Here is a 24,947-nt window from a genome sequence, read left to right as displayed (position 1 = left end):
AACTTCCTAACATATAACGGAACTTTTTTGCATACCGTTATACAAATGAAAAGCTAATTCGGTGAATTTATTTTCAGAAACGWRKKTTTGCTATGCAGTGGCTTAATTATGTGAGCACAAGTGTATATTCGGGCACATTTAATGCCCTTGTTTGTCTGTTTAATATCACAATGCGCACTCGATGTCTGGCAGGTATGCGAGTCAGTAAGTCAAAGGAAGCCCATAAAAAGTGAAAAGTAAAGGCAAAGGCTGAGCTATAGTCGGCTTGCGCTCTCTCCTCTCTCTTTCTGGATTGCGTCAGCATCTTTGTAACAACACACTAAATAAATATAATACAAACCAAATGACAGCTGTCAATATTTGAAATTTATTTGACAGTAAAACAATGCTGTGGCAGAACGTCAAGTAAGGAGTACACAAAAACAATTTCATAAAAAATGTTGTGAAGAGAAGCAGCAAATAAGTAATGTTAAATTGAAATGAAGTAAATCATTAAATAATAAACAGCACTCTCACTTCAATATTGGTATTTCATATAGTTGAGGCATGCACTGAATGTAAGAAAATATAAAGAAGTCTTGTAAATTGATCAAATTCTACTCTGCAATATTGACCAATATCTCTTTCAGGTGTGAATTTGTGCTTTAGAGCTGACAAACAGCAGTAAAAAACTCATAAAAGTCAATTGCTGTATAGGCTGACTCAGTCCAAAAGCACATAAGTGAGTAGGACTCACTAAAAATTCGTAAAATCGAAGAACACAAATTCGTTGCATATCCAAAGGCGTTTTGTTTATTTTTTCGTACACCAAGAGCTTTGATGAAATTCTGGGGCGAAAAAATGCCATAAAACGTTGATGAATCATATATCGGTAGCTTTGATATGCATGCTTCTAGGCAAGATTAAAAAAAATTAAATAAATTATAAATTCCAAAAAAAATATTATAACTATTTTCTGAATATATTTGAAAGAAAATACGCAAAATTCACTAACAAATTTAAATATATGGCAATGTAAGCTTTCAAAACTACCAAAACTTAAAAAAGAAATAAAGAATATTGCCTTCCTCCAGGCGCTATTACGTTGTAACGCCCAAATGGTTTTATTTGGAAGCTCGTAAAATCCAACGAGTTGTAAAACTGATGCACTTAAGACTTCAAATCATATAATGGTAATAAAAACAACTTTCGTCTATCTATAGACCAAATTTTTTGGTAAAAAAAATTATTATATATTTTTTTTTAGTTTGATTTCCTTGTCTGCTTGAGAATATCGTTAAATTCGCTTCAACTGCTTTGCAAAGCTGACATAAAAAAAACATAATTTAAGAAAAAAATCATGGCCTATCGCTAGGCGCATTTCAGAAACCTAAAATGTAGCATTCATTTGTAGACGCTAGCTGTAGTTGTGAGTTGAATTAAGCTAAAATTTAGTATTTTTTATTTATTTCGTTATACCTGAAAATGTAAATGTAAATACATACAGTGCTGCTATAACCATTGTTAAAAAAAAACATATACACACAAAGAGTTATAAAAGTTATTATCAAAATTGTTGCCTAGCCAAAGGCGCTTTTGTGGAATCAAGTGTTTCAACAAGTTTTCAACACTTTTTTAGGGTTCGTAGTACGACCATTAGATTTTTTAAGTTGGTTGAGTGTTTTGGTGTATTTTTGCAGCTCAAGCATTTATTTTATTAAAAAATTGTGTTGCCTAACCAGAGGCGCTTAGTGCATGGCATGAAACGGCGTACATGCGCGCAGAAGTAGCTAGTCGTACAGTTTAAATCTTGTATATCATAAAACAAATCAGAAAATGTATGTGTGTGTGCCAAATAGAGGCCTATCCTAAGGCGTTAAATGGCTTCACCGTAAGGTTTAAGGAAAAATTTCAAATGTGTACGCTTAAAAGTTTACGTTTTCTAATTTACAAATGTATTGCCTTCCGCACGATACCTTCAAAATTATTTTAGAAAAATTTTCGATACAAAAATGTAGCACAACAACCGACAAGTAGTAGTTAAATGAAGAGCACATATGTTTGTAGCCTATACGTTGTCGTAAAAACCGTTAAGTATTCCACAAGTCCAATACTCTTATTAAAGTATATAAAAAAATATCTATATTGAAAACCGTCTCTCAACTAAGCAAAATGTCCTAACGTTTTTTGTGGCGATGAAAGCGCTGATAACGTACGCCTACTATATATATCCGCTACAAAAGGACTACGCTAACGTGCATACTAGCCGTAATACGGTAGAAAATTTCTCACATAGTTTCGTGCGTCATTTATCAGGTCGGTTCAGGTGAATTACTATGTCACCAAGAAATTTAATTAAGTTGTACAACGCACAAGTAAAGGGCGATAACCTAGCGTTGCCTATCTAGCGGCGCTGACCGTGCATACCGAGGGAAATATGTATGAATTTACTACCAATTTTGTGTGTCGCCCTATTCGCGCGGCATTCGCTAAGCCTAGTTGACGTCCAGTTTCGTATATACTAAGTCCTATTCGTAGCATACACGCAGGAGTTGCATAAGCATCTGCGAGTTATTAGTTAATTTTATGGTGCGGTTGTATATATGTGCGCACATAATTTTTCTTGTTTAACAACAATTTGACAGGTCATTTGGTGCGTAGCATAGTTACAGGCGTTCGCCTTCTATAAAGACGTGCGAGAGTAGTCGACAGGTCTTAGCTGTACACCACTCTTTGTCCTTTTGTGTCACTCTGAGCCTATAGGCCAACAAATAAGCTGTCATCAGTCAGCTTTTGGAGAATACTAAAAGTCAAATTGCAATGTAATCTGATGACAAGGATCAAGGACCAAGGATAGCCAAACAAAGTTCAACAAACTATTGGGTTCAAAGTAGAGAAACCAAAATTGCCGATATGAGTTGAAATTGAAGTATAAAACTGAAAAAGTATCTGCACAAAGGTCAATTTGTTTTGCCGAAAATTTCAACTCGTATGCTCGCTTATTCTCATGAGTCCATGTTTCTGCCGTTAATTGTTGGCGATTTGGTTGGTATTTATGGGAACAACCAATTTCAACGCTCTTTTGAATTTATGCTAAATACAACAGATAGCACAAACAGTGGCGGCGGTTAAATTTTATCATGAAATCCCAAAAGTATGCAATATAAATTGAAAATTGCGCATGCATCATTTATTATCATTAATAGTCGGTATATATAAATTCTTTTTGCCGGTTGCTTTTTTTTCTCCGTAAACTCAATAAATTAACCCCGAGCTCCCAGAAGTGTACAACGAAATTTTAGTACTTTAAATTCTATATCCTTTGTTCATATTAATATATAATAGTTATAGCAGGTTACTTATGTCAATTCTCTGAAAATGCAAATTTTCTAAAATAATATGCCTAAAAATGTGCTATAATTTCTTTTATTTTAATGAAAATCGTACGTAAACAAAAGTGATATATGCTAATTTAATTAGAATGATGCCTGAAGAAAAAACTACTTCATTAATTACATAATATGGTTTTTACTAATAGTCCAAGTCATTTAATTTTCTCTGAAAGGGAATATTTCTACAACAATGCCTAAATATATGCAACAGAAATATTTTTTTCGTTTGATTCATTAAAATTATTAATATGTACTAAAGTACAATTCAAAGAGCAAGTAAATAGTATGCAGTTTTCATACTCAGCATAAAAGTAAGAGTGATTAAATTACGCCTCAAAGTTGCTTACACAATTTCATTTACTACTTATACACTTTTCACTTTTTTTTTTTGAATAACTACAAATTTTGCAAAATATATATTCAATAAATATACTAATTAAGGACATAATATAAAAAACTGTTATTTTGCCTAAAAGTAGACCAAGTTCAGCCATATTTTCAATTTCGGCAAATTGGCATAAAGTACATTTAATTGACAAGTATATTTTATGTAAAATGCAATATTTTTTAGAGCATTGCGTGCTAAATAAAAGTTTAAACCTGTATTGCTCCTAAAAGAAGGCTATAAGAATACATAGTTAGTAGTTTCTATAGGTTTAAAACTATAGTTTTCTAAAACTAACAAAAGATAAAAACTAGGTACATATATGCTGAGAAAAACGTTTGCTAAAAGAAATACGAATTAACGCCAAAAGTTAGGCGTGCTGGTTTATATAACTTTGTTTTGACGTGCGGTTTTTCCGTAAAATTTAATTTGCGACGTTCAGCCAAACTTTATTAAATTATACATACATTGGTGAAAGTTTTTACCCTGCGCCACAAACAATGCAAAACTATATTTAAAAAATTAATATTTAATAATCAGCATTTAGATACTTCAATTTAATCAATTTTTAAACCATGTTCATGTAAATTCCATTAGCATATACATAATTTGATAATTCTATTTGCTGACACACCTAAATTGTGCAAATAAATTAACAATTAATTAGCGGCAGTTGGTTTGGAAAATAAATACGCCGCTTCTAACGTCAACCAACCTGTCTGCATATAAAATCTCTAACCTACTACTGTAAACAATAACAAATTTTGCATATATTTGCATAGTTTTAGGCAATTCATACAAATACTAGATACAAATTTGTTTGTTCGATCACAAAACCGCAAAACTTTGCGGTCGTACGCTGAAACATCTGCCATTTAACCATGTCACAGTTGCATTGCATAATTATGCATATGCAAAACCGTCAAGTGCCTAAATGTGTGCCGCGAGCTTGTATCGAATTAACTCACATTGCAGATGTGTAAATAATTTGGTTAATTTCACACTTTATCGAATTGCTGGCGTCTATTTAGTAGCATTCAATTGAATTGCCGCCATGACTGCAGGCGCACTGCAGCTGCACGCAATGTGTACTTGCCACGCCTGCTGCTGTGCTACTTTTGGCGATTGCTGTGGTGGCAAGCAAAATGTGTGCGTGTGCATGCGTGCGCCATTGGCAGGATATGTAACATTTGCCAAATGAGACCGCAAATCCACAAGCGCGCAACTGTTGGTTATGGCTTCCGCAAGCATTCTGCGTGCGCTTAAATGTAGGCAATGCCGCAGTGGTGTCAATTAACAAGCATTTAATCGGGAATAAAGGCTCTCGTGGGCATACACGCGCGCGTTTGCTATGACATTGGAATGCTGCTGAAATACGCAAACGATTTGTGTGCATACTTTTCGGCATATTTTTGGTAAATATGCCAGATGTTTATAGTGCAATAAATAAGTAGAATACAAAGTGCGCTATGTTGGAGTTAACACTCTATTATTTGCGAGTTTTCGTTTTTTTCTAATGATTGCACATATTGTGCCATAAATTACTATGAAAATACTCTGGAAGCCGCAAAGTATGCCACACATGTATTCACTTGTCTGCATGCCTCATGTCTGCGGTCTATAAATTTTATTGAATGCAATAATACAAATTGCCACTTGCTGGTAGCGTAGAGCCATAATAAATTAGAAACATGTAGCATACGTTTGGGCGCACATAAATAAATATTAATTGTTTTTCTTTGCCATGAGGCTCCAATAAATATTTTTATTAATTAAGATATTATTTAGGTTTACCAACGGCCTGTGTATTTAATGCACCGTGGAATATTTAAGCAATGCATAATATACTTTCGGGCGCTTTATTTGATTTGCGTACCGTTTAGTTAGTAATTATTTGAATAACCTAACAGTTGCTTTAATTAAGTATGGTAATGGGTAAATAACTGCTTGACTAACGTGTGTCACCGTTAAGCAAACATACTTTTCGGCGACGGTAATATTTTTTCTTTTGTAAACAATTGCACTACATATGTGTATGCTATACAAATAAATAAGAAGTAGCTGATATTTCACTAACTATTTCAAGAACACCAACATTTCGCTCAAAGCCAATATTTGAAAGCATACTTTGCGGCACTTTATTTTTTGTCATACTAGTGCTACTTGTAATAAAAATTAAAATATATTTCAAATGTGCAAACTTAATTGAATACTACAAAAAATTCAATATTGCCTACATCTTTGACAAATGTTGCCTACTTTTAGGCATATCGACTTCTTTGTCAAACAAATATCATATTTTAATAGTTTTATTTATTTTATTCTCGATTTTATGCAAATAATTGCCGCACACTTGTACAGTACTGACATTTGCAGCAGTCAGTACTTTTCAAGTTGCCAAAAATTAGGCGCATTGACTTGATTTAGTAAATGTATATAAAATTGTAAATATATATAACATTTGCATATTTTGTGATATTTTCTTGTCTATCAACATACAAGCTACTGTATCAACCACAATATCAGCATTACTTCTTTATCAACTTTTAGGCGCACCACAATATACAAGCCTGCTGTTGACATAATCTCATTTGGCAAGCCCAATAACGATTTTTCACATGAATTTTTGTTAAATAAAACAAAATTTGTAATACGATGTGCAAAGTGTTTGAGAAACGCATACTGCTTCACAGAACTGTATTGAAATATGTAAATATTTCACATTCCAAAAATCAAAAACAAAGATAATACTTTCAGAAAAATTGTAGTACGCACATGTGTGCCGCTTTTTGTTTACAGTATTCGATATGTTCATCAGTTTAGCTTCGTATTTCAGTATGCTTTTAGGGGCTGTAATGCATTATTCCAAGAATTTGCAAATGGGATTTTAAATTGTATTCCACAGGCGCTAGACTTTATCGAAATATCTTTTAGAAAATATATTTTCCTTACTGCACGCACTCAGGCGTTGCTGAGATGTGAGTGCTTTAATTTCGAATTTTGATTTTTAATTTTACTTATTTAAATAGATGCACCAACGATTCAATTTGAAAAAGCATTTAGCTAAAAGTTAGTTTTCCATTTCAATGCATATTAATTCAAATAAAACAAATGTTGCATAGTTCTGAGCGCAGACTGACTAATTATAACTAAACTAAGGGTAGAAGTACTCAAAAGTTAGTCGAGTAGTTTACTTAAACGTAAAAAACTGTGTTCAAATATAATTAAGTGTTGCCTACATTTAGGTGCTCCTTAATAAATTATTATTTCTTTGATTTTAACGGATATATTTGCCAGTTCGGCGTAAATGTTAAACACCCATTAGCAGGATTATGTTGAATGGTGTATGTAGAACCAAAACACATCAATAAAATTCTGTACAGAAAACAGTTTATATTGCATACTTTTAGCTGTTGTACGTATAAAATAGACACAGTATTTTACTCATCAGTTCAAATACATTGAAATTTTTGAAACATCCTTACTTTTGGTTGAATTGCAAAAACTTTGCATACTTTCGGGCAATTTTTGTAACTATTTCGGTCCGCACGATTTTCAATGTTTGTTTGCGCTCATTAAATACAAATGAGCACAGAGAGTAAAGCGGTTAACACTTACGCACGCAAACGCACTTGAAATTTTCAGCGAGCATACTTAACGGCTCTGCACTAGTTTCAGTAAATTGTTGACTGTAGTAAAGTCATTCGATTTTTCATTATAGTTGATAATCTTTAGTAAAGTAAATTAGGGAAAATGCGAACTCAAATGCATACTTTTAGGATTTATTGGATTAGAAAAGTTCAGGTTGAAAATTTATTAATCGGCAGTAAAATAATAGTTAGTTTTCGGACTTAAAATTCGTGACTTAAAATGTAAAAGTGTAAAGTGTGTAAAAGTCTTGATATTTTTGTAGTTTAGTGAAGGTTGCCAATGGTTGTTTAAAGCTTATTTGATGTAATTTGTGGGGTGTGATAAAAATTATTGCCTACCCTAAGGCGCTAAATAATATACCACATGTATAAGGTTATATTGAGACTTAGAAAACTGTCTAAATTTATTAATAGAGGTCTGGGCACTTCAATGTGCTTAATTTTGCATATGTAGAATATGCTTAGTATACCTTTAGGCGCTAATATAAAAATCACATTAAGTTAATTGTTGAAAGAGCGGCTCCGACTGCTTTTGGTTTTATTCATGAATGATGCAAGTACAACAGAAATGATCACAATAACAAAAATGCCAAATAACAACAACAACAATGCCAAAACTCTTTACTGCGCTACTGCCACAACACAATGCTTGCAACATGCCGAAAATTGCATTTTAAGTTTGCACGCAACTTTATACGCCCACTTTCGGCACGCCACACCACTAAGCTAACGGTTATATGTACTGTTCGATTCAACGGCGCATACCGCTGTCACACTTTGACACCTCTTCAAGTGGCAGTAATTCAGTAAAGCCTCCGTCGAGTCAATTGTTGATTACGCCACGCAAGGCTGCACACCGCCTCTGCATAGTCATACACAAACACACACACACACACAGCCAAATACAAGTCTGCGGGTACTGTTGCTGAACTTCCGCTACATTTACCACACGATTGTAATTGAAAAGTTGCCAATTTGTGTGGCGGCAAGCAGTGCGCAACGCCAGTGGAAGTACTAAGTTGCTTGCAACTGAGCAGAGTGTAGTGCTGCTCCTCTTCGTCGTACTTTATGTTCTCCCACTCGACGGCGAGTGCCTCGCCGCCTGCGTGATCGCTTGGCTGCCAATGTAAATTTGATTTGGCTTGCAAGTCAAACGTCTCTGCTGCCAAATTCATTGCACTGCAGTGCTCCGCTGACTGTTTGTGTGCGTATCGCTGTGGCATACTTTTGGGCGTTGTGACGGCAACGTGCCAACGCAAATTGTTTAGATACTTGCAATTAGCTTGCTCGCAGCATGCTGCAGTATGTCGACGCCTTTACATAGCGACAATGCATTTGCTTGCGAGTTGAGCTCAGAGCTAATCTAATTGACTTGTGAAAGCCAACGGAGCTCAGCGCCGAGGATTATGGCTGGTGAATATGATGTAGCTTTTTAGCAGTTGAGAGCTTAAATCAGTTTGGCTAAACGAAAGGCGAGAAATTCTGTTCATTCACAGAGAATACCACTTGGATTAGGTTTGGCTGAACCTTAAATAGCCTTACGGTAAAGGTTTTAGCCGAAAACGTTTAAGCTCTTAAAGCTTGAAAGGAACAGACATGTTCTTTCAGCGAGCAAATATGTACTGTAGATATACTTTTAATATGGTCCGAGCTCAAAACTATTTACTAGATATCCTTACAAACATAAGTTAGCCAAACTCTAATATCTATGCATTTTTGCAAATATTCCTTTAGAGAATTCTCTTAGAAGTAGCTAAAATCGAATCCATTAAGGCAGTTAGAAAATAATTGTGAAAAAAATATTTCAATAAACCAACTCAACCAAGCTCAAGTTATTTTGATATTGATCTTACTATAACTACATCCTTTTAGGACATCGAGCGAGAGTTTGCCCTTCGTAAGGCATTCCTGTCGTATCAGACGATCAAAAATCAAGAAAATGCATTTTGACTTCTATTTCTAGCTTCCCTCAGAAATAAACTACAATTCGAAACATTAGTTGAGATTCCTACAGATGAAGAGGCATTTGAAGTTCATAATATTGAAATAATATAATACTTAGCTTGAACTCACATAACAAACTTGGAATGAGTGGATGTCATTGAGGGAAACTGAAAATTCGGTTCAAAGTGGAGTCGCTTTGAGGTCTGGGAACGGATCCACAGCCCGGCAAGAATACCCACGTAGATCAAAGTCCATTTTGTTGTGGTTGTTCCTTTAGATCACTTCACTGGCAGAAGCTACAATTTAATCCGTCTGACAAATAAATTATTGAAAAATATTTTTATGGACCAACTACCGTGCTCTAGTGTGGTTTAGCTGTAAGGATTTTTCTCTCATGCGGACTGGTCCCTCCGAGACTATCGTGGTGGTTGTGGTTAAACCCAAATGCGGGAAGAGTCAGTTGAATGTGAAGGTGTATTGCAACTGGTGGCGGTTAATGTGTCCATACCACACTGCCAATTGGTACCGAAAATTAGCATTTTAAGAGCCCTTATCCGCTTTGCTTTTTAGCGCCTTGGGATATGGCTATCGTCAGCAGGTACTCATGTATAACACACCAGACCTTGTGAGGATCTCACTAGATTCGTTTGTATAGTGCCCTCATTTCGACAACCAATTCTTGCAAAATGCTCCTGAAAACCACACTCTCTTCGATTTTTTCAATTGGTTGCCTTTTAGCAAGTCCTAATATATTTTGAAGTATCAGCGACAATTCGGTAATTTTTGATATTTGAGAAGTTTTTCTGGTCGATAATACAGAGTTTTTCTAACGGCTAATGCAGAGCTCCATTGAAACCTAGCCAATATTCCATTAAGAAAATATTCTGTGGACAGCAGTAATCAGTTGACTAGGCAAAATGGCTATGTAGATTCATGTTGGAACTTGGAATGCATCCCCTTTCGGCTTTTAAGATCTTAAAAGATCGTGGCCGATCTTTAAACAACCTCTGAGCTACAAAAATACGCTCCGGAAGGTTAATTAAAACATCTTTCGATCTAGCGATCCGAATGACCAAGCTGTCTCGAGTTTCCCAGATGAGACTGTACTATAAAAAATCACTATTTTCTCACCTCGTACTTTTACGAACGTCTTCTGGGACATTTAAAAAAATTTAAAATTATACTTTTTACTGTTCTCAATATTTTTTTTCCATTTTGCATGTTCCTTCTGCAACAGTTCAAAAGCAAACGTAGAGTAAATTTTTTGGGCTCATACGACATTTGCTTCCAACACATACCTACAAGTTCTAGTCATATCAATTCATGGATTCGACAACACCTTTTGACACTGCGAATTTTAATTAAAAACCGAGACATGTCAAGTATTTTCGGTCAGCATTGTGCAGTCGATAGAGGACGCTGTTATACAGCAGTTTAAGAATGTTGAAATTAAGTTAGAAAAAGTGTGGTAATGGGGAGCATATGTATAAATGGTATTAGCACAGATATGTTTGTAAAATCTATAACAAAATTGCAGCAATTGGAATCAGCGGTAGTGAGGAGCAATCGTGTATCTGTTGTAAGGTAAAATTTGAAGCATACGTTAAGGAGTGTTTTAATTTTCGCTGCTTTTTTCGATTTTGTCTTAATATTTTCGCTTTTGTATACATTTTTTTGTTAATTTTTCCACTATCTTTTTGTTTTCTTCGTTTGTTTTTGTTTACTTCTTTTTTGATATGCCTCCTTTTTTTTTAGCAACACAATTGTTCTTTTATATGTTTAACGAATTACATCTTCCCTTCTTCATATAATATATACGCTTCCATTCCTTTGCCTTGTACTAACCTCCCGCACCAGCATTAATTTTGCTGCGCTTTTTGATTAGATACAATGCATAATTGATGCTTCAACGCCGTTGATTTTTCAAGCTACACACATACATATGCCTAGGCCACGTAAAAATATGCATACACATGTACATATACATATATGCATAAATATAACGTATCTTTTAATGGATTTTTTTTGCTTTCCACTCACAACAAACATCACGCCTTAATGTGTTTCAATAAAATCATATGTACGCCTGGAGATATGCAATACTTTTTCACAACCACATCAGCAACTGCACAAAGGCGTCGTTTGTGATTTTTATGCATTTTTCATGCAATTTCCAAACAGCAATTTTATGTTCATTCTTAAGGCTTTGCTTATATTGTTTATTAAGTATTAAGAAACATATGTAGGGTATAAAAATATTTGTAGCAAAATAATTGGAAATTCATGTGTTGCGTGTGTGCGTGCGTGTGAGTATTAGAATGGGTGATGAGTAATCTGTGGGATATAGGTTTTGTCGTCTCTTATTTTCTAAAGAAGTGTGGGTTTTAGCCAGACGCTAAAGAAAGAAAATAAATCTTGCAGGCACTAGGGTATTTCGAATATTTCAATCTTAATAGCGTACGGTTGAAGTTAGTGGAGAAAAATGTTGCTTTCCAACAAACCTCAAGACTGGGTGTATGAAATGTCATATGGGTAAATAATCGGTCCAAACGGCGCTTGAAATCTTAAAAAATATTTTCTAGCTTCATTTTTAAAATTAATATACGAGCCGATTTAGGTCCTAATGAAGCCAAAATGTTATCCGGAAACCTGCTTTTGTCTCCTGTAACTCTTTAGGTTTATCCGGCAGCTCATCTATCAACCCCAAACCATCAGTTTGTCTTTCATGGAGCTCATATTGTCCAGACGGATGATCTGTTAGTTCATTTGAAGCTCAAATTCTCCAGAAAGATTATCACGTAGTACTTTATGGGACCAAATTCTCCAAAGAGTTAGTCCGCTAGTATATTTTATGGCAAAAAACTAAGGAGGAATTATCCGGTATTGTTATGCTATATGATAAGGTGTCAGATTAGCTACAAAGATAGAAGCAATTATCTGCTGGAGTAAACAAAATAGCTTTGAGAGATCGGATAAATAAATCAAAGCTTTTACAACAACACCGCTCGTTTTATATCACTCAAAATTAAAGTGTTATCAAAAAAAAATTTTTTTTACTATGGGGATGCATATACTATTTCTGTTATTCTGATATTTTATCAGAAAATTAATTTTGTGATCTTTTATAATTAGCACGAAGCTCGGTTAGTAAGAAAATCTACTTACAGACTAGCGTTAAATTTATGGGCCTGATAATATAATAGCTTCAGTATATGATTATCCGACGGCATATTTATTAGTTTAACTTTACTAGGAGATTATCCAGCGTTAAATTTCGACACCACACTGCCCTATGATATTAACTGAGGGCTTTGTAATGAGCTATAAATTATCCGGAAATCTAAATATGGTTTTATTTGGACGTCTGATTAGTTAAATCATGCTTATAAAACGTAATTAATTACAGTGCGGGTATTTTAGTTCGACGTTTCATACGAAAACTTACTTTGAGTTTTCTTTGACTATACAGAATTATCCGGAGGTTCACTTACTAAGGAAATCTTTTTAGATATTTTCCAGCGTTACATTATTGGGCCGCATAATCACATGCGGTCAGAATATTGTTAGCCGACCGCTTACAGAAACGAACTTAAATTTACTGAGATATTATCCGTCGTTGAATTTTGAGCCTACAATGACCTTAGGATTATCGGAGAGTATGCTTGGGTCTCACAATAGATTAGAAATTATCCAGAAAGGCAAATATCGTTTTATTTAGATATCTGATCAGTTAAATCATGCTTATAAAATGTAATTAATTACAGCGCGGGTATTTTAGATCGATGTTTTATAAGAAAACTCACTTTGGGTTTTCTTTGACTAAACAGAATTATCCGGAAGTTAATTTACTATTACAGGTTTTCCAGCGTTACATTTTTGGGCAAGATAATCACATAAGGTCAATTATTATTACCCGACCGTTTAATTATTTTAGTGCGGGTATTTAAGTCGCTGGGTAATTATCCGAGAGTATTTTTTTGAGTCTACAAGACGTAAGAAATTGTCCGGTGGGTCAAATATGGTTATAATTAGAAATCTGATCCATAATATAAAATTTATTAAGTTAAACCAATTATCCGTAAGTGTGTTTTTGTCCGAAATTTTAGCTGAACATTTATTATGGTGGTTTTTTTTTTACTATATAGAGTTATCCGGTAGCTCATTTTGCAAGAAAATCCTTTCAGATATTATATAGGGTTGAATTTGGAAAGAGTTTGAAGAGTTTATCTGTCAGTGCTTCTTGGGATTCCAGAAAATATTTGCCATCCAATCCTCTAGTATTTTGTTAAGTGCTCAGTGTCTTTATAAATATTTTTGTTGCTATTAGGGATAATCCGGAAGGTTCGATTTGCTACCATTTCATTTCTTGAGTATTGGGAAGCCCTTAAACTGTTTCTATCTGCTCTGTCCGTCTTGATATGGCCATCACTGAATTTATATAATACTACATATTATGTTTTGCATCAAAATCTGTTACGTGTTACGCCTTCTATCGTGAAATGATTGCCAAGTGAGAAATACAAAAAAAAAAAAAAAAAAAAAAAAAAAAAAAAAAAAAAAAAAAAAAAAAAAAAAAAAAAAAAAAAAAAAAATACAGAAATGAACTAGAAAAACCACAAAACACAATCACAGCCAAGCAACATTTCTTTAATTATCAATACAGCATGCATACTAAGACAAAAAAACAGACACAGACGTGTGTGGTTGCAAGTCTGTGGTGGCATGCAACAAACTGTTGCATGTGCGTGCGCACAACGAGAAATGCATAGCGCGCCATAAGAATGCCACACACCACAAGCGCAACAACGAAGCAGCATGCAATCGCTTTTGATGAGTTAGAAGGGAGAAGCGCAGCGCACGCTGAGCGCTACTGGGGTGTTTGGCAACAATGGCTGGCAGTTGTTTTGAAGGCGCACCAATGTCGGCCGCTTGATATGCATTGCCTTCTTGGCTTTTGGCTATGACATTTATGGCGCGTGTAGTGGTTACGCCGCACTGGTGCATGCCGCGCGCGGTCTGCAATCAGAGCGCGCTGCTTGTGACGCGGCAGCGCGGGTGGCGGCTGCATAGCCTTGGGCTGGCGACACGATTAATTGACGGCTTGTGGTCGTTGTTCAGCGTCAGTGATTTGCGCTGGTGCATATATGAGTTTAGATGATGAAATTATAATAGAATGCATAGAAACTAACACATAAATGAGCGCGCGTTCATTCATTTCTTTTTTACGCGTTGCAGCGCCCGCTCGAGCCATACACATGCACAGGCTGACGCGCTCACATTTATTTGCGTGCAAGCATGCAACAATTTGTTCCAAGCATACACAGTGGTGTTTTTCTTTTTATTGGTGGTGCTAAACAAATGCTCGGCTCACCTTTAATGGGCGGTATATTATTGTTGTTGTTAAACTTGTGCGCATTCACTGCTTTAAACAAAATTTTCTTTACAATTTATGGTTGCTTTTGTTGTTAGAGCGCTCAAATGGTGGTTCAGATATAAATTATTTACTTAAACTTTATAGGTTTTGCATTTAAGACAACTTCACTCTCAGCTATTTCGCATTTAAAAACTAATTTTTTGAGCGCTTTTGCTGTTTTTTGTTGCACATACATTTTTGCACGCTTAATTAATATTTTAGGCTATCACTGTCTTTTTTGTAACTATTTACAAGTCTGTTTTATGCCAAAAGAGAACGCGTGGGCGTGTTGGGCCTGAAGATAGACTACAGTTTTTGTCGTTTTTACATTTAGTTTGTATTTTTTGTTCAAAATGCAAACTACAACGCCATTGGCAGCTGTATACAAATATTGCCATTCACCAATACACACACTGTCGTCAAAACCTTTTGCTGCGCCGCTATTTCTCTAAATTTTTTTTTGCACTATTTACGCAATTTTATGCACAAAATATTTTGCAATAACCGTCGCTTACACTTTTATGCTCATGCTTATGTGTATTACCTGTGCGCTGCATACTTTCAGGCGTGCACAATGATTTTTCGCACTTTTCAGCTGCTTGCGGCAGCATGTCGTTAGCGGCAGCGCTGTTGCTGCTACTGCTGCTCTGCATGGACGTCACAGGTGCCAGCGCACACCTTGCAACAATAAGTGGCGAGAACAATAAAAACACAAATCGCACTTAATAAACTTTGGCTAAGAGCAAGCGAAGTGTTGTATACTTTAAGGCGTGCTCGCCATTTCTTTTGGCGCCCATATGTAGCGCCTACCGTGAACGCGCTCGTTGTTGCAAGTATTCAATAACAATTCGTTGCACGTTTCACTGTAAATGTTGATTTAAACATTTTTTTTTAATACAAATTTCTACAATTTCTTGCAAACTCTGTGTCAGAAACTCAACTGCTTGGCTTAGAGTTTTCACTTTCTACCGTTGTTTGCGCCACCGACGCGTCGCGTTCGCGTTTCAACATAAACTAAAATTCCGAATCCTTGCGCTGTTGCAGGAAAGTGTGTTAATGGTGCCAAGAGCAACCAGCGCGCTGACAGCAGAGTTGAAAATCAGCAGCACTGGCGCTTGCAGCAGCGCAGGCAACAACAGCGTCAGCGTCAACCACAATAGAAAGCCAAAAGGCAACAACAATTTATGCTTGAAGCGCTTGAGAAGGACACGCGCACACTTGTAATCAAATGCGTGTACGTGTACGCTGCACTAACACATGTGCCTAAACGCAGCGCAGCGAACACCAACCAACAATACATTTGTAGTCGACGCCTACACGCTTTCACTTGTCATCGTCTGCGCGCTCAACTGTCAACATAGCAAGAGCGCGCACGACAACTTTCTCCACAAATGTCAAAATCATTTGGCGCTGTATTTGTGGCCAAATGTCAAATGCGCTAATATCCTCTCGACAGTTAAATGTCAGTGGCGAGCCTCCTAACTGTCACAGTAGCACGCTCACCGTTCTCACACTTGCAGAGAGCGTATTCCATTGTGCTTGGTGCTCTCAATTTTCTCATATCAAATATTTGAGCGCCGCACTTGTACTCGCTCCTGCCCGCAAACATCAGCTGCTGCTGTCATATGCCCCCCATAAACCCCATGCAACCAAAAAGCACACGCTTATACAACAATATCTATCCTGCCATCTTGACAACACCTGTAGTAACTTGTAAACCGAGAGCCAAAAAAGTGTTGTTCAGGTGTAAAAGAGTCAAAGCTTAGCGGGTCAAAGACCAAACTGCAATTGCTGACAGCTTATTGTGGTTTTCATCGAGGAAAATAAGTTTTCCTGTGTGTTTCTGAGCATAGATGTCACTGTGAAAGCTGTTAAAAAAGCTTTGAAAAGCTGAAAACTTGAAAAGCTTGAAAGCTTCACAAATAGTAGTAACTGTACTCTCAGCCATAAAAATATAAAGCTGTATATGAAAGTATGGAGCAAATTACAGTTTTCTTTGTTTTCTTAATTTTTAATTTATCAAAGTAAAGTCTTAAAAATATTTATTGATATTAAGTGCAGATCTTCTTAAACGGACCATCAAAAAGCGGATTTAGAGAGGGATTACAAATTATCCGATGATTACTAAAGTAAAAATGGTTCTCAATCAATCATACTAAGGAAGGCCAAAAACGTTCAATCAAACGAAGAAGATCTTGTTTCAGCATTGGGAGTCACTCACTAAGCCATTTCAAAACGACTACATGCACTGGAAATGATTCAGAAAAAAGGAACTTGGGTTCCTTATGACCTCAATACTAGGAGAGGCCTAAAAAATTTTTTCTGCTGCATGACAACGCTCAGTGTCACGTTGCCAAAGGAAAGGTCTACCCTATCCGCTTTATTCCTCAGACACTGAATTGTCCGATTATTATTTGTGCCGTTTGCTGGCACATGGTTTGGCTCAGAAGCGATTTTACTCACAAGACAGGAAAGACAAACAATTTTTAATATAAATGCTGGTCTAGAGAATGATTGTGTAGTAATGTGGCAAACTTTATACAATCTTCAAGGGGCGAGAGTAGCATTAGAATATTATACATAGTAATGTGAGGTGATTTTTGTAGTGATTCTGGACTAAATCTAAGAGCTGACGAATCTGCATAATTGCTTCGCGTGATCAAAAATCAATTATTAAGAGATGCTTATCAGCTTTGACATGATACCAGATAGATCGGTTGCCAAAAATGATGTTCTCACAACAGAAGTAGAATAGGAGTAGTTATGTGAGGTGATCTTTTTAGTGATTCTGGGCTAAAAAATATTTGAATTGACGGATCTGTATAACTACTACGCGTGATCAAAAATTAATTATTAAGATTATTAGATATGCTTATCATCATTGATCTGATAACTGATAGATCGGTTACCAAAAATGGTGTTCTCACAATCAAATTGTGCACTGTTGGTATTAAATTAATTGATTAAGAAAATGAAATCTTCTGTACGTGTACAATTTCTCAATGTCATTGCTACCATATCGGCCGGCTTTAGGATGTTGCTACCATACAAAGTGATCCACAAATATATAGTTTTTGTATGGAAAACTTGTTTATTAATCAAAATATCTTCATGCAATTTGGTATAGATTATTGTCCAAGGCGGCAGTACTATCGCCAAAGAAATTGTTCAGATCGGACTACTATAGCATATAGTTGCCATACAAAGTGATCCATACAAATCAAATCCTTGTATGGAAAACTTCTTTATTAATCAAAATATCTTCATGAAATTCGGTATAGATCGTTGTCCAAGGCAGCAGTACAATCGCCAAAGAAATTGTTCAGATCAGACCACTATAGCATACAGCTGGGATATAAACCGATTGAACAAAAGCGCGAACTTGTACTAAACATCTAGGATTCTTTGTTTATTGTGAAGTGTGTTATAGCTTCGGTGCAGCTGAATTTGAAATTTTTCTTGTTCTTATTGCCAAGCTTTTTCATTACATTCATTACAATAAATCTGCCGCGAAACATAATGACCCACATATTGCGTGTAAAGCTCTTGAAAAACTCTTATGTGGCATGCACACTTTACAAAGCAAACAACAGTTATGCAGCAATTTTCACTTACAAACGCACCTATAAGATTTTCTCGAACACTCATGCAACTGGTAATATATCTGCAACACGCGCCTTTATTGCTGCTACAATAAACAAACAAGCGAGGCGTTAATTAACAGTTTACCACTTAGTAACAGAGCAATTAACATTGACACTCATTGCTGTTGAAGCGTACATTATCATCTGCAATGCTCATTGCATGCAATAAATACCCATCGAATGAGCAGCGCACTTTATTTAATACCCTCAACCACTGGCAATAGCGAATGCACAAATAATCGGTACAGCATGTGGCACGTGGCAGATGTGAGCGAGTATTGAGCGGAGGGGAGCAATGAAAAAACGGAAAAGTTATGCATATTGCACTTTGAAGCTTGCAACAGTTTTATTACCTTTGTATGAAATGCAACTTTGTGCATGTTTTTTTTTTGTTTGTTGGCTTTCTCTCTTTCTCACCCTTACTCCTTGTGCTTTTTAATTGATTGTGCAACAGTGTTGCAAGGACACTTGTTATTTTAACTTAAATGTTTTAGTTATATGGCGAACAACAGGAGATGTCTTCATCGAGCGAAGCCGAGAAAGATGGGGAGAAGCACAAAGTTGCCAAAAAAACAATTAAGGGTAGAGAAGCCTGGCTGCTACATCTCGTTCATTCATTTGGTGTCAAGGACAGACGTCTTGACTAGTCAGAAGGAATACACCGTACTGTACATAACAGAAAGTTCATGCATGAGTGTCCCAAGAATTGTCTTTCAACAAATGCAACGTTGCTTCTACTTGACCTATGGCACTTTGGAACTGAAGGCCTGAAAACCAAAAAGACGAGATGAACTTTCTGATATCTGGAGAAACTTAGATACCACTGAAAACCTCAAACTTATTGACTTCATGGTAAAAAAAAGTTACTGAACATTCGATTCGAGCTCACGAGATTTAAAAAAAAAAATTTCCTTTCTCTGTCTCTTAATAGATTACTAAAATTTTTGTAGTGAGCATCTGATGGCTGGTTCTAATAATCGCAATGTCAGACCAGCCTTTTTTAGTTTTTATGAGGTTTCGTTTAAGATCTAGAGCTCGAATAACCTGGACGCCTGTGAAGTCTAAAACACCACTTTTTTCTCGGTTCTGAAAAGTAAGCAGATGTTTGACTGCTGCTTAAGAGGTTTGAGGAAAATTTTAGCTTGACTCTGTCTCTTAAAAAAATCAGACCACTGTTGAGAAATGCCATTGTTATTCATAAAGGTTTTATGAACTTTTTGTCAAGAAACTCAGCTAGTTTTCGCGAAAGACCAAAGGGAGCTTCCGGAAACCATTTCGTATTTTTCGTATATTTACTACTATGAGAGGCCGAACCTTTTCTGTACTACCCATTATCAAAATCCTCACACTTAAGAAATAAGCCACAATATGTCCTTATTGACCAATTACACAGAGTATGGTCTCACCAAGTTTTACACTTGCTTTCTTCAAATAAAAATATTAAACGTCTACTCACCGGTCTGGGTGCTGGAATCGAAAAAAGTACTAGTTGTCTCCACCGTCATTGTGCCGATGGTGCCATCAATGATTTGTGCGCTTGAATCGCGACGACCGCGATAACTGTAAAAAATATATAATAGTTTATACAGTGAAACCTCAACATTAGTTATGGTCATTGCTGATACCCACCGGCACACATCGTCGCTTTGTGAGCTCTGACGTCGAAAGTTTCTGCAACGTATCATTTCCTCTGTAGTCGATTGTCGACGAAAGCCACGTGCTATCAAAATTTCTTCAGTGGTCGATTGTCTACGAATTGCCGGTCGTGAGCTCGTCTCCGCCGACACCAATGGTGGTGGTCGCGAGCAAGGACTTGGATCACGCGACGAGCAACAGCTATTCGAATCGGGAGAACGTGAGCTGCGCGCAGCCGACGAGCTCTGTCGTCGCAGCGTCTGCCGCCGTGGACTGCCGTCACGATCGTGACTGCGATCGGGTGAGAGATGTGCGCGTGAGTCACGTCGTCCGCCACGAGATGCACTGTCCGGACTAAGCGAATCACGACGCGACGTGCGCGCACCCGGGCAATCCTCCGGCGGATCGGGGCTAAGCGCCGGCTGTGAGCCACGTCGACTGCCGCCAGGCAGGCAGCTCTCATCGAAAGCAGTTGCTTGCCGTTGTAGACGTTGCAAGCGTGGCGCACGTTCCGGTGATATACCGGCTTTAGAATCGCGACGATTAACGCGTCCACACTGCGTAGTCGAGTCGCGACGTCCCTTCAACGGTGCGGTGGGACTAGTGGCCGGCGGTGTCACTGAGCTGGTAATGATTGTTGGTGGCGGTAATGCTTGACAAGCAGAATCGACCTGATTGTAGTTGGTAGTAGATATTAACGGTACTGAATCAGAGCCAGCTGAACTAGTTGAAGGACGTTGCTCTTGACGGAAGTTGGGAAAATCGGGTGCAGCTAACGAATCACGCTTCTTGGCGGTCATGCCACCGATTTTGGGTGGCAGAGGCGGAGTAGTGGCACGGCCAATATTGCTGTCGCGTCGACTCGAGAGATAACTTTCACCCGAGCCGCGACGCGAGCTCTGCAATTAGGCGTTTGCACAAGGTAAACACACACACACAACAAATGGTAGTTGGGCGGGAAATGTCAGTTAGGAGGAAAGAGGAAGAGAAAGTGCGATATTAGGATGGAGTGTAGAGGTCAGCATGAAAGTAGAGGAAAAGAGCAAAGTCTTTAAAGAAAACCCACAGCATACAAACACTTACGCTACGGCCGGGACCCTCCACGACAACCGGCACCACCACAATGGGCTCCTCGGCGGCAGTGCTCTCACGTCGATTCCAATGCTTCACAAACTCGGCCGTGTTCGAGTCACGACGTGAACGCATGCTGCGTATACCCGAATCGGCGCTAGACTCGCGACGTTTGCGTGGTGTTATATAAGTGGTGCCGCCACCGGGGCCAGTCGACGCATCGGTGGTGGAGGTGCGCCATGGTAGGCTGCGCGCTAGGTCAGCTAAGGTTTCGCGACGATTGAGTTGGGCCTTTTGGCGTTGACTTTGTGTTGGCTGCTTGGCAGCGCCACCACCGCTCCATTCGCGCAAGATATCGGTGAGCTGTGCAAGTGAACTGCGCCGACGACGCTGTAGACCTGTGCCGGGGTAGAGGAAAATGTAAGAATTAAAAAAAATTTAAGGTATTGAAAGTCTTGTGCGACGTATAAGCTCACCTGGTGGCGGTGATGTACTAGGGGGCGTGGTTATCTGTGCCGCAGAGTCGCGTCGACCACCCAAACGCTGTCGTATGGTAGACTCCTCCAGCTGAAAGTGCGTGTGGTATGCAAATTTAAATAGAAATTGGAAGTATTCTAGCACGGTGTCTACTATTACTCACCTGCTCTCTGACCATATCGTCCCAGCCATTGCCACCCTGCCACACCAGGCCCACTTGGTGCGACAAAATGGGCAGGTTGCAGACAAAGCATATCGCTGTCATGGTCCTAAAAAGATAACCAAGCGAGAGTTGTATAATTTCAATGAAGTGTGCTTAGTAAAAGCGTGTCTGTTTGAGTGTAAATATATTTGCATAGAAAATAGCAAAAGTAGTCGAAGAACATACTAAATTAGTGTATTACTTTCAAAAGATTCAGGAAGACAAAAACATGCAAACTTTTAACATTTTTGTTCTACAATGTGAATTGTTTTACTAAAACTTTTGTTTCTTTTTTATTTTAGGATAAAATTTTGAAATGCAACCCATGCGCTTTATATGAGTATGGTAAGTTCGAAGAAAAATATAAAATTTTAAAGATAAATTTGAATAGTAGAAAAAGTATTCAAAAAATTATATTTTGGATTGAAAAGTGATAAATATCATAAGTATACAGAAAAATATTTATCGAAAAAAATAGAAAAATTTCAAAATATGACTTCTTTTGTATTTTTTGTGAAAACTTTAAACAAGAGTAATATTTTAGGTGAAACTTTGAAATACTACCTAGTTATATAAAAATTTTGGAAGTTGGAAAATGTTGCTAAGCGCTTAAAACGAGGCGATCTACAGCTTGTGCTTATAGTAAGAAGATTGAGGCAATTCGTGAGGTTAACTATAATACTTGGATAGTTGCTGGAACGAATCATATAGGGAATGGCAAAGCTTTTAGACTGATATTTTCTCTGTAATAACCTCTGTCTCTCGACTGTCTAATCGATTTTATCTTCTTGTTTGTAAATATTATACTTTTGTATTTGTTAAGACGAAGCTCTGTCTCTCGACTGTCCAATTGATGATATCTACTTGTTTCGATATAAATATTTTTGCGTTTGTTTGGACGAAGCTCTGTGTCTCGACTGGGAATATAACTTTTATAAAAAACTACATTTAATCTGCTCTTCGAACATGTTGTAAATTTTTTCATTAAAAAAACTCTAAAGTCTTCTACGGATCCATCAAATAAATCGTTATTGAATTGCTAACCGAAATTGTAAGCACTTTAGGCCTCTACGGGGGTCTTTAAGTCAAAAAATATACCCCCATTAGAAACCAAACTTGTTGGAATATGAATCCGCGTTTGAATTCAGACACTTAATACTCCTCAAGCCATTTAGATTAAAATATTCATATAACAGTAGTATTCAATATCTATCAGAGACCCTAAATATGTATCTAAAATTTGTTGTGCTATAACTTCTTTTTACTCTTTATCAATAACTATCTTCAGTGGAGCAACTGGAGTTAATAGTCCTATCTAAAGGCGCGGAATCTTTAAAATTATGAACCATTTTGTCATTGCTATGATTGTATACTCAGTTTGTCTAAGAAGTCCATTAATTTACATTTTTGGTTTGGAACTTGGATAGTAAAACTTCTTAGCAAAGTTCACAACCACAAAACTTTTGGTTTTTCTCCGTATGACATATATAAATGTTTCTAAAATAATAAGTAAAGATGCGAACTACAAGAACAAACGTTTTATAGTTCTTTAGCACCATAAATATAATTTATATAGTGAAATTTATAGCAAACTTGAATAGTTAGTATTGTATTAGTTATCATTAAAAGCTCTGAAGAAAATACGTTTATAGCAGCAAATTTAATTCAAAAAGAAAAAGGTTATATAAAGCTATTTAATTTGAAAAAGTAAATAATAATTTATAGGTGTTAGAATTTTAAGGCAGAAGCGCTATAATACAGTGTTAAGTATAGGCTGTATACGAAAGAAGTCAAGCAAAGAGCGGAAATATATATACGAGTACAGCAAGCAAAAGCATAGCAAAGATTTCTGAAAGGTTAGATTAAAAAGATAAAAGGCCTTGAAAAGCTTTTTCGCAAATATGCAACAGTGCTTTAGAAAGCTTTTTTCGAACAAAGTTTATGGTAAAGTTTAGAAACTTAGCGAAAGCTTAACGACTGATGTAGAGTGAAAAAAAAATTAAATTAAAATTTTTGAAGATTTGAAATTTACTGACTTTAAATAGTCTGACTAACTTTTTGCGTATGTTGGTCGTGGCGCAGGGCTGATCTATGGACCTGTAATGCCGAAGTTTTGACATGGCGCATAGCTGGGGCGTCGGCGATGACAACGGCGACAACGGTGATGATGGCGACAGCGACAGCAATGTCGGTTGGCAACGCGGACTAATTTTGACTGATTGATTTCACTTAACTTGCGGTGGCAACAAAACAAACGACAAGCGACTCAAAAAGCCAATGCAAAGCAAATTGAAAAGCGCTTATTTGTGGGTTTCCAACTAGCTAAAAATGTATACCTTTTATTGTGGCAAGCCGTCGCTGTTGTTGTGTTGGCAGCCAGTTTCTTTTGCTGCTGCTCTTTTTGTTGTTATATAGTTGTTGGAGTTATAGTTGGCGCACAAGGGTTTAATGCTATCGCATTTCACATATAAAACACACATATACACAAACACATGTAGGGTACGATACAATATTTGATTTGTGGGTTTTGTATGGGTATGTGGATAGTTTGAGTTAGCTTGGTGAATATACTATATATTTTTATTTCTTAGTATTTTTTATTGGAGTTGGTTGGCTACTACACACAGAGAAACTGGAAAAAAGAAAAGAAAATTGACAAAAAATTACAAGGGAAACACAGTTTTGATTTCAATTCATATACTCTTCATAATTGACATAATATGGTTAAAACGGGGGTACAGAGAAGAAAGTTACACAGCGTTCAATAATATATATAATATGTAGTTGGGTATGTTGGGGTTGTACAGCGGATTTTTGGATTTAATCATTTTGAATATAAATATACATGCGTAGATAAGTATCAATTGTAGGGGTTTTAAAGAATATTTCGCTTAAATTATTTTTATGTTAACCTTTTTAAAATAACTTATTTCTTACATATCAATCTGTTTATAAATACACTTATTTATATTTTTTAAATTCTCAGTTTTCTCATATATCTAGCTGAAAATTTTCTGCATACCTCCTAGCTTGTATCGAGCTTATAAACACGCTGCATAATTGTGAGGGTGCAAAAATTTCTTTTAAAAAAGTTTTTGAGAATTGAGTTTTTGGTTTTTTTTCAAAAAAAATTAATTTAAAAATTTTTAGAAAAT

The 24,947-nt window shown here is 36.7% G+C and overlaps 2 protein-coding genes across 3 annotated transcripts in view; one reads left to right on the top strand and one right to left on the bottom strand.

The window, feature by feature from the left end:
* Positions 1-23,915, bottom strand: part of LOC108976253 — a 126,428-nt gene extending 102,513 nt beyond the window's left edge. For both annotated transcript variants that reach the window (XM_018945210.1, XM_018945209.1), the window contains exons 1-6: positions 23,848-23,915; positions 21,754-21,859; positions 21,590-21,680; positions 21,126-21,511; positions 20,037-20,941; positions 19,864-19,967 (exon numbers count right to left, since the gene is read on the bottom strand). In XM_018945210.1, the coding sequence (XP_018800755.1) occupies positions 19,864-19,967; positions 20,037-20,941; positions 21,126-21,511; positions 21,590-21,680; positions 21,754-21,859; positions 23,848-23,912 (1,657 nt within the window). In that variant the 5' untranslated portion in view covers positions 23,913-23,915. The remainder of the gene's footprint in view (positions 1-19,863; positions 19,968-20,036; positions 20,942-21,125; positions 21,512-21,589; positions 21,681-21,753; positions 21,860-23,847) is intronic.
* Positions 1-24,947, top strand: part of LOC108976255 (calcitonin gene-related peptide type 1 receptor) — a gene marked incomplete in the record, with an annotated part of 342,301 nt that overhangs the window by 89,974 nt on the left and 227,380 nt on the right. The window contains 1 exon segment of the mRNA XM_018945214.1: positions 22,095-22,126.

This window comes from Bactrocera latifrons, unplaced genomic scaffold (assembly GCF_001853355.1).
Source record: "Bactrocera latifrons isolate USDA-ARS-PBARC rearing strain unplaced genomic scaffold, ASM185335v1 scaffold_74, whole genome shotgun sequence".
Taxonomy (NCBI): Eukaryota; Metazoa; Arthropoda; class Insecta; order Diptera; family Tephritidae; genus Bactrocera; species Bactrocera latifrons.
Note: the sequence above shows the minus strand (reverse complement) of the source record. Positions and strands in the feature narration are given on the sequence as shown.